Genomic DNA, 15,303 nt, shown 5'->3' on the forward strand with positions numbered 1-15,303 from the left:
GCTGAACTTGCTGCTGCTTCAAAAGCCTCATTAGTCAAGTGTCCTGGCTGGGACACATGGTGCAGCCAGATCCAGCAGGCTGCAGGGTTCATGCTCTCTGTGTGCTATTCTTTTTCTTCTGTTCAGCTTGATTGAAATGAGTATTTTTAAAATTAAGCAACACCCACGAATGCGGTGAGACTTGCAAGGCTCCAAACGTAGCCACTGAGTGAAAGCAGAGCACAGCTAAGCTGGCGAGAGCTGGGGGAATTTTCATTCCAGCTTTCTGAAGATATACCACCTAAATAATTTCTCCTTGTCTTTTCCAACACCGATGGCTTAATATCACCCACTGATGGCTGTGCTTTGTAGATAAAGGGTGTCTATATGCCTAGTTTTGGAAGCTTTTTAACGCTGAATAAATCTCAGCCTATCTCTCCCCGGCAGTGCAGGGCTCTGAGTGTGTAGGGGGTGGCCCTGCCTGCAGCCACTGCTGCTTTGCTACCAGTTCCTTGTGTGACCTTGGTCACATCCCCTGGTTGTGCAGCACCCCCAGCACCCAGCTGTGAAAGGGGAGAGTTCAGGCTTTCCTTGGAAAGTACCCTCAGCAGAAACTCTCTGTGTGACTCTGCTGGGTTTTCACAACATTCTACTTACTGAGCAGGATTGATCCTGGAGATGGGGAGCAGAGTCAGAGCTGAGAGCAGGGTGCTTCAGAGATGCAATGCTGGCTAGGTGTGGGAAGGACTTCGCTGGAATTTCTGTGCTCTGTTAGGGACTCTGGATAAGCAGAGCCCCTTGAACCCTCTCTGTGATGCCCTGAGCATCACTTTTGAAAGCCCTTTGCCTCAGGGTTGCTGCCTGGCATTGCGCTCAGGCAATCCTTCCTGGTGCATTGGGTTTTACACGAGAGAAACCCCACCATGATCCAACTCACTGTCTCCAGGTGGAATAGGAATGAATTTCTCCTTCCTGGTCCATCTTGAGCCATCCTTGTTGCCTGTCAGCTGAGCTCTGGGAGTTTTCCTGCTTGGAGAAGCATTTGCCAAAGGTTTGCATCAGCTCCCTCTCCGCCTCCCACTAGCAGCCCGTTGTATGTCTGGCTTTGCAGATGCTCCACTTTTATTCTTAGAAAGTCCTAAATATTTCCGCTTTCCTTCTGAATAACTCCAGTGATCGGGGGTTGCTAATCACCCTGACGAGCTGTGAATCCATCCTATTTAATGCTGAGTTTCTTTCTGAGCCTTTAACTTGGCTGGGCACCAGGTTGGTGGCAGCGGTGCTGACAGGCATCGTGCCTTTCCCTCTGAGCAGAGATGACATTTGAATTGAAGCTTCATCAGGAGCCTTTTACACTGCAGATTTCCAATGCATAAATGCTATATATGCTGGTAAATGTACCTGTCACCTCACCAGCTGGTGACATCCTGACATTTGCTCTCCCTGAGTATCTTCCCTTGCCAGGGATGTGGATTGATTCTTCCCATGTTTCCGATTGCCTTGGGAAGTGACCTTAGAGCTGGGGACTGGTGGTGTTCTCACTGGACTTGCTCTTTAGTGACTGAGCTTTACTGACATTCTTTTCTCTAATACTGAGTTTTCTCAAGGCACTTGAGAGAGGTTACCAGCAAGGTGTGGACCCTGTAGTCTGTGTCTGGGGCTGAGCTTGGCAGTGCTGTAACACCAGTTCTGGTAGCAGTGCCCAACAGCATAGGCAGGAGACCACCTTCTTGCTCTTGGTCTTGGTGTTCAAGTGTTTGCTTAAGCCTCTGGGTTGTTGTTCGGCTTGTTCCTTTAAATTTGGCATAATAATTTTTCTTTAATAAGTTAAATCAAAATGTATTTTACAGCACATCCTTTGCAGCTTACAAGCACTCACATCTCTGTAAGTGCGTCTGGAGCTGTCATTAATCAGAAAATGATTTGTCTTGGTGCATTTAACCACGTGCTGCTCTGAATTTTGCTGGCAGCCTCTGTTTTAATAATGGATGAAAGAAAAGCTGTATGTTTGATATGGGCTTTTAACCTGAATTTTGCCAACAACACAGAAATCTTTTTGAACAGCAAGTGAAACTTGACAGCAATGAAACCACTGCCCCTCTCCTCACCTTAGCCAAAGCTTGCCCAATGCAAGGAGTCCTGTGCACTGAGGAAGGGACTGGTTTTCTGTTCCCAGGTCAGGTGGGATTTTGTGAATACATTGCATTCCTTTCTGGTTAGGGGCTGAGAACAAATTCGTAGTATCCATATGTGCATGTCCAACCTCCTGGGACTGTCCCATTGCTGTGGGGGTCGGCTAAGCAGAGAGGAATATGTTGAGGTTATTTTAAATGTAGATATGCCTTGATCATCATCATCATCATTCTCATTAGAACCTATCAGGTAAAGCCTCACTGCATTAAACATGGAGTTGTTTATATGGGGGCTGGAAGGGGAGCCTTCTCAACCCTGGGACACCCCTCACCTGCTGGGGTCCAGGAGGGAGGAGAGGGGGTTTGGCTGATCGCAGCAAGAGCAGAAGCCTCCAGTGTGCTGCAGCCGTGGCAAACCTAACACAGCATGGATGGATCCTGCAGGAGTTCCAGCAGGGAGGAAAGGGACAGCACTGATGCCTTGGTGCAAGGATCAAAACCTCTTCCAGAAACTTGATGCCTAATCAGGTGAGATTAATTCAGACCAGGGGAAGTGTGGAGGAAGGTTGTGACTGAGAAACAGAGAGCCTGTCAGTGAGATGGGGCTGGAAGAACTTGATTTGTTTGACTTTGCAAAATCAAGGCTGAGAGAAGATGTGCTTTGTCCTCCATAAATACATGGGTGAGTAAACACCAGGGACAAATAACAGCTAGAGAAGCTACTTTAAAGACAGTGCTGCTGTAGGAACAAATGGATATGAGCTTGTCCTGAATACATTCAAGCTGGAAGTTAGGCTTCTAGCCGTTAGAGTTGGAGGGAGGGAACCACCCAGCTTGTTTGGAGATGGAACTTTTGGAAGAGATTAATATGCTGTGGTTGCCTGTGGTAGTGGGAGCCTGACTGTCCAGGGAGCCTCAGGGCTGTCTTTCTTACCTTTGCCTGGCTCTGCCTCTTCAAGAATATTATGGGCAGAGCTCTTGGATCTTCCCACAGCCAGAGAGCAAAATCCTGGAGGTGTTGTGACTGATGACTCTGTTGTGCTTGAGCAAAGGTGCCATGAGAAGAATGAGAGGTGCTGGGGCACCCCAGGAACTTGCAGCCATCCAGGTGCATCCTTAGACTAAGTCCTGTGAATGTTGCTCCTCTATCTCCTGAGCTGGGGAATAACCCTGCCAGACAGTGGGAGCACTGGGAGGTTCCTAGGTCCATGTTGGCCCCATTTTTTTGACTGCAAGTGTCACCAGTTTTGGTCCCACCTGCCAAGGGTGTCTGCTGAGCAGAGACAGCAGAGCTCAGTGTCCTGTGCTGATCATCTCCTGTGTCCCACAGAGGGTTCTGCACCAGAAGATGTTCTTCTTTTCTGGACTGTGGTGGTGCTCAGCACAACAAACTCAGATTCATTACAGTATCCGTAAAATTGATAAAAGCAGGGCTATGCCTGGAAATTTCCTTTCTGGAATGTGCAGGGACTTTCAGAAGCTTCTGCCTGGCCCTGTGCAAAAACAGTAACCAAAGTGGAAGATAGAGAGAGAGAGAGAGAGATAGAGAAGGAGAGATCTGTGGCTGTGTGAGCTGGTGTATCACATTCCCCCTCACTGACTTTATCCTGACATGCAAACAAGCCTTAATTAATTCCTCGGGCAAACTTTCCTGATGGGAGAGATGCACTAACAAGTCCCTCTGTGAGTGGTTGGCATTTAATGTTTGCTTTATAATGTTTGATAATCTAACATTTCTCCACTGGATCCATGACACTCCTCCGTGGTTTTGTGTCTTTCTCAGGATGCTGGAGTATTCCCTGGACCTGCAGAATGTCAGCTTCTCAGCCGTCCGCACCGTTCGAGTCCTGCGGCCACTCAGGGCCATTAACAGGGTCCCCAGTAAGTCAGATCCTTGTTCCTCACTATTGGGGCCAGCTGTCTGGATCCATGCCCCAAAGATGAGAGGGCAAACCCAGATGCTTTGCATCACAGCTGAAACATTTGCCCAAAGCTTGCAGTGCTGGGTACTACCACCACTGTCTGGGTTCCTTTTGACACCTGTGGCATCAGAGATGAGTCAATGAGTTATCCAGGACTGTCTTCAAACACCTTCCTTTCTCATCTGGAGAGGGTCTGAGGAGTCTGCTAAAGAGCTGCAGGTGATAGGGATTGACTGAGCCAACAGCCTTTGCCAGGCAGTGCAGGCAGCGGGGTCTGAGCCATGCTGGTCCCACCCTCCCTGGGATACTCCATCCTTCCCTGGAGAAATTGGGGTGAGGAACTCTTGTTGTGCCTGAAGATAGTGCTCTGGGAGGTGCTGAAGACTCCAGAGCTGGTTCTTACAGCCCAAACCCCCAGCATCTCCAAAGCAGACCTGGGTGGGATGGGCAGTGACTCTTCAGTCCTGGTGTATCAGGTCATGGACAAGGGCATCAGGCCTGCTTTAAGCAGCAGTGAATGGCATTGCCTGCTGCTGCATGGCAGCCCTGCCCCACATGGCACTGGCCATCACAAACCCTCCCACTGCCCCATGCTGGGCAAATCCCAGTGCTCCATGAGGCACTGAGCACAGTCCCTCTCAGATGCTGTATTAATCAGGTATGGTAAGTATAAGTGCAACTGCACCAGAAGCATTCCTTTTCCATCCTGGTCCAACAGTCCTGGTCATCAAATCCAGTACTGTTTTAGTCAAATTAAATCCAAGTCTGCACTCCCCTATCTGAACTGGCCCAATACATTGATGAGAACTAATCAGCTTCAGTTGTCTATGCTGATGCTGGAAGTGCCTGGGATCTATTTATTTTCCTGCTCCTGACTCTTGAACTTAATCTGGCTGTGCTGCTGATGTTTCAATCATTACAGAAGCTTCAGAATCCTGTTTGAAGTGGTTGTTTGTTTTTTTTTTCTTATCCCCACCACTGAACTGGTGGGCAGCTGAATTTATCCACCACTGTCTAACTGGGGATGTAATTCACTTAATGTGTTTTGAAATCCTGGGTAATTTATCTTTTCTTGTCTGCAATGTAGTTACAGTGGGATAGAAATGCAAGGAATGAAAAATAAAAAATGAGCTTTGTTTGAAGATCAATGCAATAACCACAAAATAATTTTAATTAATTAGGAGTTGATGCAAGGTGGCTGTTCCTGGTAAAAGAGTAGAAGAAAAAGCCTGAGAGAGGAGGTGACAGCATCAGGATAAGAGAAAAAAGTCTTCCTGAAGTATCAAAGTAAAGGGTGCAACAGTAAAGCTTTCTTTAGATAAAAGTCAATATAAGCAAGTGAGAGAGTGCAGAACATGGGGAAAGAAAGAGAGTGAGAGATGAGCAGAATATTACACAGATGTCAGATGAAATAAATTTTTTGTCTGTAAATGTCAAGTTGAAGTCACCATCAATTTGTCCTTGTTACAGAACTGGCTGTTCCTGAACTTGTGAGAATTAACTGCCAGAGAGAGTCCTGTATTTTAAGGAAGAGAGGGCATTTAGGGTTGATGAGGGGAAATAGGGAGGGAAGGGAATTTTGAAATATACTGAGTGGAGAAAGAAATACAATTGAGCAAAAGAGAGCATCAGAATTTAATCTGAGGGAAGAAAGGAAACATAGTTGCTAGAAAACTTCAGAGAAGAGGACTTGAGGAGCAGGGAAGGTAGGTCTGGTGTCCAGGAGCAAGGCATGAATGAAAGAGCTTGTTCCAGAGGCTCTGGGGGGAAGCTAAAGGGGATGGGAAGCTGTGACTGTTCACAAGCCACATGTGGATGATGAGGAGAGGAGGAAAATAATAGAAGGAAATACAGGTGTATAAGTATCAGTGGGAAGGAAAAGGTCAGGAGGACATAGCTGCAGCAAGAAAATTCAACATAAACTTTTCTCCTTTGCCTCAGGTATGCGCATCCTGGTGACACTGCTTTTGGACACACTGCCCATGCTGGGGAACGTCCTCCTCCTCTGCTTCTTCGTCTTCTTCATCTTCGGCATTGTGGGAGTCCAGCTGTGGGCAGGTTTGCTCAGGAACCGCTGCTTCCTCCCTGAGAACTTCAGCATGTGAGTCTGTGGGCAGCACCAGTGTCTCCCCAGCTTGAGGGAGGCTCTCCCTCCAGGATCTCCTCTGTAAAAAAGCCCTTCTCTTCTGTAAATGCTCCCTGCTCCTAAATGCCACCATCACTCCTGCTTGGGCACACACAGCGGGTACAGAGTGAGCTGTGACAATTTGCCATTTGCATTTGCAGGCTGTCCTTAACTCTCAGCTGGCACTTGGGAACCTCTCTGATTTCTAAAGGCCTCCAAAAAAGCCCTCTGAGAATGGGAGTTCAGACTTTCTAAATTCAGCATATCATTAATGTGTGACCTTTTCTGTGTGGAGATGCCCAGGTCTGAATCCCCTCCAGCGGCTGGTGGTCTTTATTGCCACAACTTTTGTAGTCCCACCTAAATCCCAGGAAAAGCTTATAGAACTACTATGCATTTTTAATGCTAGATAATTTTCAGCCTCAGAGCAAGAGATAGTCCCTATCCCAAAGTCTTAATTTTTACACATCCCTGAATTTTAAGGCTAAAATAATTGTTGTGATCAGTTTGCTGGCCTGATGTAATACTGTTTGGACAGTGGTTGAAATACCTGGTAGCTGACAGCCTCTTTCAGGGTTTCCATGCCCGTTCTACCTGCATACCTACCTGCTTTTTTCCACCACCTCCATCGCATCAAATGCTTGGAGAAAGGCAGGTGACTGCAAACCCTTGATGGCTCTGCCAAGTTCTGCCATGCTGGTCACCTTCCAGTGGATTGCTGACTCCCCAGGGATCTGGCTGGATTCCCACCTAGATGGAGGAATCTTACAAGCCCAAAGCCTCTTTTCTGTACACATCAGGACCATGTTGCTGCTGCTGCTGTGGACAGGCTGGCACAAGCACCTTCCAACTTCTCCCACCCACCTCCTAATCAACTCCCACCCCTCTTGCAGGTCATGCCCTCAAAGGGTGGCTGGAAATGACATTACCAGGACATGTCCCTGTTAAGTAAATGCCAGCAGAGCAGGGGGACAGCCTCACCACCGAGTAAATAGAGCCACAGGTTTGGGTGCTGTTTAATTGAGCCAGAATTCCAGGGCTTTAGATAGGCTTTGAAGGGTATTACAGGCAATTCTGTAGGAATTAACCAGGCTGAACTAGGCTTAAAAATATCTTTGCAAGCTTTAGTGGGAGTCCTGGCAGCATTAAGGAGATAGTGTGTGCAGAGCAAGGAGCCAGGTTCTGACTGGCCATGGGTTGTTTCATCTCCCTGAAGAGCATTTTTGCTTGGTTTGCTGTGGTAAGGCCACCCTCAGAGGGAATTTAGACCTTACCTGTGGGCTGAACTGACATGGTGAAATGCAGATGAAGTCCCTGTCTCTGATTTTTAGGAATTTTGGGAGGTCCTTGTACATAGAGTCTCCCTAAATGATTCTCAGCATCTCCAGAAGGACAGGACATACAGAAGCTTAAACAGACTGATTTCCATCTTACTGCAGCAAAGATATTTCAGAGAAGCCCTGTCATGCTGAATCCTTCTCTTAGTCTCCCAAAGTCAAAGCCAGAGTGCTTCCAGAGGGAGTAAATTTTAATAATGACATCAAAGGGATTTCCAAGGGGCTGAGTGCCCTGCCTCAGTTTCTCAAAACCCAGTTAAGGACATCAGTTCACCCTGTGGAGCTGCAGTATGTCCAAGGGGACTCCTTTAAAAAATAGCTTTAAGATCCAGAAAAGCAGATGTCAGACTTCTATGCTGGTACAGCTGTCTCTTTGCAGATTGCTTGCAATCAGTGTGCAAACCCCAGCCTTGTCTGGACTCTTTCAGCCCCTACACGGTTGATTTGGAACGGTACTACCAGACAGAGAACGAAGATGAAAATCCCTTCATCTGCTCCCAGCCCCGGGAGAATGGGATGCGCTACTGTCGGAGTATCCCAACACGGAGGGAAGAGGGTCTGGAGTGCACTCTGGACTACTATTCCTACAATGACACCACCAACACATCTTGTGTGAACTGGAACCAGTACTACACCAACTGCTCTGCTGGGGAGCACAACCCCTTCAAGGGAGCCATCAACTTTGATAACATTGGCTACGCCTGGATTGCGATATTTCAGGTGAGCCCTGTCTGCCAATTGTCACAAGGTGGGCAAACAGCAGGTCCTGCCCTCAAAATGTTCCCAGGGGCTTTGTAATTGTACTCCTGGGGGCTGTTTTGTACTAGTGTGCACCTACATAGTAGTGCACAGGTGCTCAAAGTGATAGGGATTAAATATGATGCCTATTTTGAGAATGTCTCCACCTCACATGCATGGACAAAACCTTGTGGGTGTGCAGTCTGATGATGTTGGTGTGGAGCAGAGCCTAGAGACTGCTCTTCTTTCTGCAAAATGCACTAGTGGCCCTTAAGTCCAGATGGAAAAGGGCTAGATTCAGCCTGGGCAGCTGGTAACATGGCTGTTGGCATTGGGAGGAGCAGGAGCTGGTTCCTCAGCATCTTGTACTGCACGAAGACCTGCTATGAGGTGTCAGACATGACCCAGCCAGAGGAAACATTGCCTGTGCACTTTATTGTAACTGAGCCTTCAGGAGTTTGTTTTCCCTTCCTGTCTCCACCAGGTCATCACGTTGGAAGGCTGGGTGGACATCATGTACTTTGTCATGGATGCACACTCCTTCTACAACTTCATCTACTTCATCCTCCTGATCATTGTGAGTGGCCTTAGGGGGGAGCAGGGGGCGTCCTCCTGGCATTTGGAGAGAGCAGAGTGGAGTCACCCAGAGGAACAGGGCGGAGGGTACAGTGAATATAAAAGCTGAAGTAGCAACCAGCCTGCTGGGAGAAACGCAGCTTCCCTATGGAATTGTGCTGCAGCTGCATTTAGCTGCAAACATGAAGAAGGAAAGAGATGTGCTCAAGTGGCGGTAGATCCACTTTGTTGTTGCTGCTGCTTCTTCTCTCCTTGTGCTTAGAGAGCTTTTCTCTCTTGCTTACCCCCTTGAATTTAAGTTTTAAAGTAGGCAAATTTCACCTGCCCAGTTTTTGAGCTGGAAAGGGAAGAGGCTGCCCAAAAATTCCCCCATAATGCAGAACACATCTGGCTGGGTCCTTGGTGCCGTGGGGATGTTACAGGAAAACAGTCCCAAACTTCAGAGAGCACATTAAGAAAGAAGGGAAGAGATTACTGCCCACAGCCCACCCACACTTCACAGCATCATCTGAGACCACCCACAAAGGAGCCAACAAAGAGTTTCTGTGGGGTGGGCTCCCTGATGGGCTTCATCTATGCAAGCAGAATTGTCTACAGTGACTGGCTGAGCTCGTTGTCTAGACTCCCTTTATCGTCAAGGGAGAAAAATAGGTGCTTTAAGGGGGTGGTTCATCTCCTCTGAAGGTAGACATCCAAAATAAATTAGATGCATTGCAGACTTGATGTGCCTATTTCTCGTTTGACTCTAAAGGATCATTAGGTGCCTTGCTCAGATGTAGCTAAGTGAGATGAGTTCTTGTCTTGCTACACAATTGGTCTAAGTCCAGAAAAATAGCTGCATGTTGTCAGTTAGATCATTGTGGGGATTTCTGCTCCTCATCAAACCAGGTCTCAAACCCTGACGAGAAAGTAGACAGTTGTTTAGTTCATGATGCTGTTTTTTTCTGTTAGCTTCCCCAAGAGAGAAACAAACTCTTGCTCTCAGGCTCCCCAAGATGACGAAGAGGAAGAGCAAGCAGTACTTTTCCAGATGCCGTGCGAGTAACATTAGCAGTTTGTGATAACCCATTAGCACGTCAGTAATTCCCTGTGACCTAGGCTGGGCTCTGCAGAAGGCAGAACCTCATGAAACCCTGCTTGGAAAGAAAATCTCCAAGCTGTGGGTACAGGCTGCTGATGCCCTTGCGTAACAGTCACCCGCAAATCCCATTAGCAGGGGAAAGGGATCTGCTCGCAAGCTGCCCACACACTGGCAGAAAAACGCTCCTATGAGGAAGGCACAGTGCATTCATCGTAATGTCACTAATTGTGATAATTACAACTGCTGTCTTTGGAGAGAGAAAAACACCATCTTAAAAGAGCAAGAGATTTTTGTCAAAATAATCTTCTCTCGTCTTTGATCTCTGACGTCCTCCATGGAGGGCTGGCATGGGAGTCCCTGGGGTGAGAGCTTGGGGGGTGAGTCAGCCCAGTCAGTGGTCCCTGCTGGGTGACACAGGGGGTGGGGTTGGCTGGGGTTTGCTGCTCTTTGTCCTCGGCAGATCTGTGTGGTGCCACGGCCACACTGCCTGATGTCCCCTGCCCCCTTAGGTGGGCTCCTTCTTCATGATCAACCTGTGCCTGGTGGTGATAGCGACGCAGTTCTCTGAGACAAAGCAGCGTGAGAGCCAGCTGATGAAGGAGCAGCGTGTGCGCTACCTGTCCAACGCCAGCACCCTTGCCAGTTTCTCAGAGCCAGGAAGCTGCTATGATGAGCTCCTCAAGTACCTGGTTTACATTGCCCGGAAGGGCAGCAAGCAGCTGGTGAAGGCCTACAGGGCAGCAGGCGTGAGGATGGGCTTCCTCAGCAGCCCCACGAGCAAGGCGAGGGCCGAACGGCGCACCAGGAAGCGCCGGAGCAGGAAGAGATCCTCCGTGCACCACCTCATCCACCACCACCATCACCACCACCACCACTACCACCTAGGCAACGGGAACCTGCGAGCGCCCCATGCCAGCCCGGAGATCAGCGATGTGGAGACCAGCTCACTCCACAACGGGACCAACCGGCTGATGCTCCCTCCCTCAGCACCCAATTCCCTGGGGGCCCCCAGTGCCTCTCCCAGCAACACTGAGTCCGTGCACAGCATCTACCATGCCGACTGTCACTTTGAGCCGGTGCGCTGCCGGTCATCCCTGACACAGCCAAGCCTCGGTTTGCCAAGCCCAGAAGGGATCCCCAAGAACATAGTGGGCAGCAAGGTGTACCCCACAGTGCACTCCAGCACCTCCCATGAGATGCTGAAAGAGAAGAACTTGGGGGAGGCGGCAGTGGGTGCTGGGAGCAGCACCTTGACGAACCTCAACATCCCTCCTGGGCCATACAGCACCATGCACAAGCTGCTGGAGACACAGAGCACAGGTGAGCTGGGATTGGATCTACATCTGGGGCTGCTTTCTAGAAATATGATTTTTGTCCTAATTTTTTTCTCTCTCTGGATTTTTGCAGGGTTCTTCTCAGTCCATGTTACAGAGAAAGGTGATGGCTTTCCAGGTGAGATGAATAGGAATCTTGTGACCTACCTAATGCCTCTTATAGCCAAATTTAGGAGGGAGGTTTCATCCTCCCAGACTTCATATCTACAATAATCCAAGGCATATGAGGGTTTTCAGTGAATCCATGTTCTTTGCAATCCCCATTTTATAGATTAGAAGAAGAGTACAAGAGAGCTGGAGAGGGACTTTGACAAGGACATGTAGTGTCAGGAAGGGGGGAATGGCTTTAAACTTTGCAGAGAGTGGGTTTAGATTAAATGTTAGGATAAAATGCCATTATTTCCCTCTACTCCTAAACCATTTACAGGGATCACTTCCAAATCCTGTACTCCCAAAATCAGCTAGAGCTTGCAGATGGACACCTTCCAGATCTGGGTCCTATCACACACCTGAGTATTGTGTAGCTCTGCTCCTGTGGGACACAAGGCTTATGGAGATTGAGTGTCTGCTTTGTGTGAATGCTCAAGGACAATCACAGATGCCAAGTATTAAAAAACTGTGATTTTCTCAAGAAGCCTGTCAGACACCGAACACATCTTTCTTGGATCAGGGATTTCATATCTTCACTTCAAGAAAGTGAAGATATTTTTCTTTTCCCCTCCACATCCTGAAGTTTGGGAGTTCAGGCCAGTCTAGTCCAAACACTCCCATCCTTCAAGAAGTGTTTCTGGCCAAGATTTCCCAAGCAGTCAGTGCCTTTTCCACCCCACTGCAATGGCATTGACCTTTCTAGCCAGGAGCTGTGCAGAGAAGAGACCAAATTCTGCCCCCAGCCCAGTGCTGCCCAGAAACTGAACACACAGAACTGGGCTCCGAGTTGGTTTAGCACAGGGTTTGCACTCTCACTGCTGGGTGCTGCCATACAGGAGTCAGGTGCATGCATTGTCTGTCTCCTTGCAGCCAGCTGGTGGGAATTTTGGGGAATATACCACTGGTATTTCACCCAGGATACACCTGGCAGCTGCCACCGAGGCCGACATGTGGAGAGGGAAGCCAGTGGTTTTGGAGCATCAGCAGAGGGAACAGGAAAGAAGGCTGCTAACAGTCCTCCTGATAATTATAGCCAGGAGCCTGCCAGGACCGGGGGAACTGATTGCTTCCTCCTTCCTGTAATGGCTAGAGATGTAATGAGGTGTGCTCAGGGTCCATGGCTGGGGTAGTATCTGTCTGGGGCAGCAAAGATAGCTTCATAAACAGAGAGAAGGCACTTGGGAAGCCCAGGTTTTAACCCAGCAGAAGCCCTTTTCCCATTAGGAAATGCCTGTCATGTCAGAGGCAAAGGCTTGGTGTTAACAGGGAGTGAGGGTTGCTTCCCGCAGCCCCTAGTCCCAGCTGTCCCAGCTGATGAGCTGCCCTTTCCCTGCTCTGTTGGCATTTCAGGTCCCTGCCAAAGCTCTTGCAAGATCTCCAGCCCCTGCACCAAGCTGGATGGCGGCTCCTGCACCCCCGAGAGCTGCCCTTACTGCCTCGCAGCGCTGGCAGGCGAGGCCGAGCTGTCAGACAATGAGACAGCCGACTCAGACAGTGAGGGGGTCTACGAGTTCACGCAGGATGCTCACTACAGTGACCAGCGAGACCCACAAAGGGGCAGAGCCCGGGCCAGGAGAGCCCATCTGGTGCTGGCCTTCTGGCATGTGGTGTGTGAGACTTTCCAGAAGATCGTGGACAGCAAATATTTCGGCCGTGGGATTATGGTGGCCATTCTCATTAACACACTCAGCATGGGGATCGAATACCATGAGCAGGTGAGTGCTGTCCTGGCAGCTCCTGGTGCAGAGGGGTTGCAGATGGAGTTATGAGTCTGAATTCATCTGCTGGTGGGATGGTTTGGGGTGAGAGGCATTAAAAAACTCTGGGAAGGGTCCCAGAATGGAATGAGGCAGGCTTTTTCCTCTGAGTGTGCTTTCAGGTTGCAGCAATCACCTTGACTGGTACCTGGCTATGTGAGCTCCTGCATCCTAGCCCTACCAGGGATGGTCAGCACCATGCTGAGACCACTGTCCCCTGGGCAGCACCAGGTGTTGCTGGGGTCTGTGGTGAGTGCACCAAGGAGATGAGGCAGTCCTTTGCCACCAGGTCACTGTGAGCCTGGCAGTGCTTAAGGTGCTGCCAGCACCTGTGGGCTCCGTGGGCTCTGTGAGCTCTGGGGTCAGTGCAGCTGCAGGCAGAGAACTACTGAATTTGCACTCCTTGGAGAGGAGGTAAAAAATGGCTTTGCCTCCTCAGTGAATGCTCCAGCAGCAGCATGATGAGTCCAAAATAGACTCATCACTGGCTATTCCTTTGCTTAATTATCTGAGTCCTTGCAGGCAGGAGAGTGCCTGTGCTCCAGCCTCTCACCGCTTGTCACCTAGCAGAGCTTTCCCTATATATAGTCATTAAGAAAAGGAGTTGCCATGTTCCTCTTGAAACATCTCCATGATGTTCCATGACAAGAACTCTGCTTTCAGATGGTTTGCATGCTGTGGCCTCACATGAGTTTTGTGGCTGCTGCTGGGGCCTGCCTGGCATGGTGCCCTTGATCCTACCTCAAGCACATGTCTTGGGGCTGCAGGTGCATGCTTCCTTTAGGGTGAAGAGTTTATTAGTGGGGATGTAGGGATGCTGAAAAACCTTGTTATAAAGCACTCCCACTCTTGAGAGCTCCCAGCATGTTATTTCTCCTGGGATGTCAGAGCTCTGTGCTCCCAGAAAGACACAGCCACTCCTGTGCCAGCACCAGTCTTGGCTGAGAAGCTCGTTGCATCTCAAGTCGTGACTCCCCTTTTCTCCCTTCCTGCCATGTTTCCTGTTTGCTGGGTTGCATGCAGAGGTGTTTCTCCTCCAACTCCTGGTGGAAGCAGTGGTGGCTGTGGATCAACTCCCAGTTCCCCTGTCATCCTGTGGCATTAATGCCTCAGTGACCAAGTGCCAGGGAGACGTGGCTGTGCTCAATGTGTCCCTTCCAGCCAGCACCTTCCCCCTGATGCCCTGATGCAGTCTAGCTGGCTAGGTGTTGTTTTCAGTACACAATAAACAGTGGTGCACTCCAAAGTCCTGCTGGTTTCACCTTCATTTGCTGCCCTTGGTGGGAGCTCTGCAGGGAAGCTTGAGTGATTCTACCTTTATTTAATAATCTTGGGAAGATTATCCCAAAGAAGCTGGGAGGAGGTGGTTCACAAAAACCAATAAACACTTTTATTCCTACCTTGGCTGAAGGGTGAAAGCACATCCACAGTGTCTTTGCTCTAAATGCCCAAGGGGCTGATTGTCAAAGCTTGTTGCTCTTTACCAGGAGCATTTTTGGGAGATGTTGGTGTGGTCTCCCATCTGGGGGGACCACCCCACCGGGGATGGGTGGCTGAGTAAGCTCCCATCGTCAAACACCCTAAGTGCAACACAACTCCTTAATTCTTTGCCTTGGGAAAAGTGGGGTAGGAGGTTTCTGGCTTCTGCCCTGGCCAGTGGTGAGTCCCAGAAAATACCTGGATGACAAGAGGCAGATTTTTGTTTGGTTTTTGGGTAACAAGGGTGAAGGGAGCTGATAAGCGTGGGGGTACTCCAGACACTGTGGGTGGTTGCTTTCTTTAATGGTCTTTTGAAGCTACTACCGTTCCAGATTCCTTTCTCCCAGGCATTTGGAGGGAATAGCAGAGCTTGTTTTTATTAGTTCATCTTCTCAAAGTGGCGGCAGAGAACAGAGAGGTGCTTCTTTGTAACCTCGTAAGGCTTAGAGTTGGCAATTTCATAATCTGACAGTTATGAGAGCAGGAATTAGAGGGGCAAAATGTTCGACCAGGCCTTCCTGCAGAGATTATAAACACTGAAACATGAGTTTTTTTTCTTTTGGAAGAGCCTTTCCTAAAAGTGTGAGTGATCAACCATGTCAAATTTATCTTTACTGACTGATGTTTGCAAAGATGTGAGGGCGCTTGAAGAGTACTTGACTCCATGACTTTCTATATTAAGCTCTCTGCTTA

The 15,303-nt window shown here is 49.0% G+C and overlaps 1 protein-coding gene across 3 annotated transcripts in view; it reads left to right on the top strand.

Moving 5' to 3' along the window:
* The window catches only part of CACNA1G (calcium voltage-gated channel subunit alpha1 G), a 147,210-nt gene that overhangs the window by 51,323 nt on the left and 80,584 nt on the right, over positions 1-15,303 (top strand). For all 3 annotated transcript variants that reach the window (XM_066565560.1, XM_066565561.1, XM_066565562.1), the window contains exons 4-10: positions 3,895-3,992; positions 5,975-6,134; positions 7,924-8,215; positions 8,718-8,810; positions 10,400-11,210; positions 11,298-11,342; positions 12,725-13,089. In XM_066565560.1, coding sequence (XP_066421657.1) covers positions 3,895-3,992; positions 5,975-6,134; positions 7,924-8,215; positions 8,718-8,810; positions 10,400-11,210; positions 11,298-11,342; positions 12,725-13,089 — 1,864 coding nt within the window. The remainder of the gene's footprint in view (positions 1-3,894; positions 3,993-5,974; positions 6,135-7,923; positions 8,216-8,717; positions 8,811-10,399; positions 11,211-11,297; positions 11,343-12,724; positions 13,090-15,303) is intronic.

This window comes from Molothrus aeneus, chromosome 25 (genome assembly GCF_037042795.1).
Source record: "Molothrus aeneus isolate 106 chromosome 25, BPBGC_Maene_1.0, whole genome shotgun sequence".
NCBI classification, from domain to species: Eukaryota; Metazoa; Chordata; class Aves; order Passeriformes; family Icteridae; genus Molothrus; species Molothrus aeneus.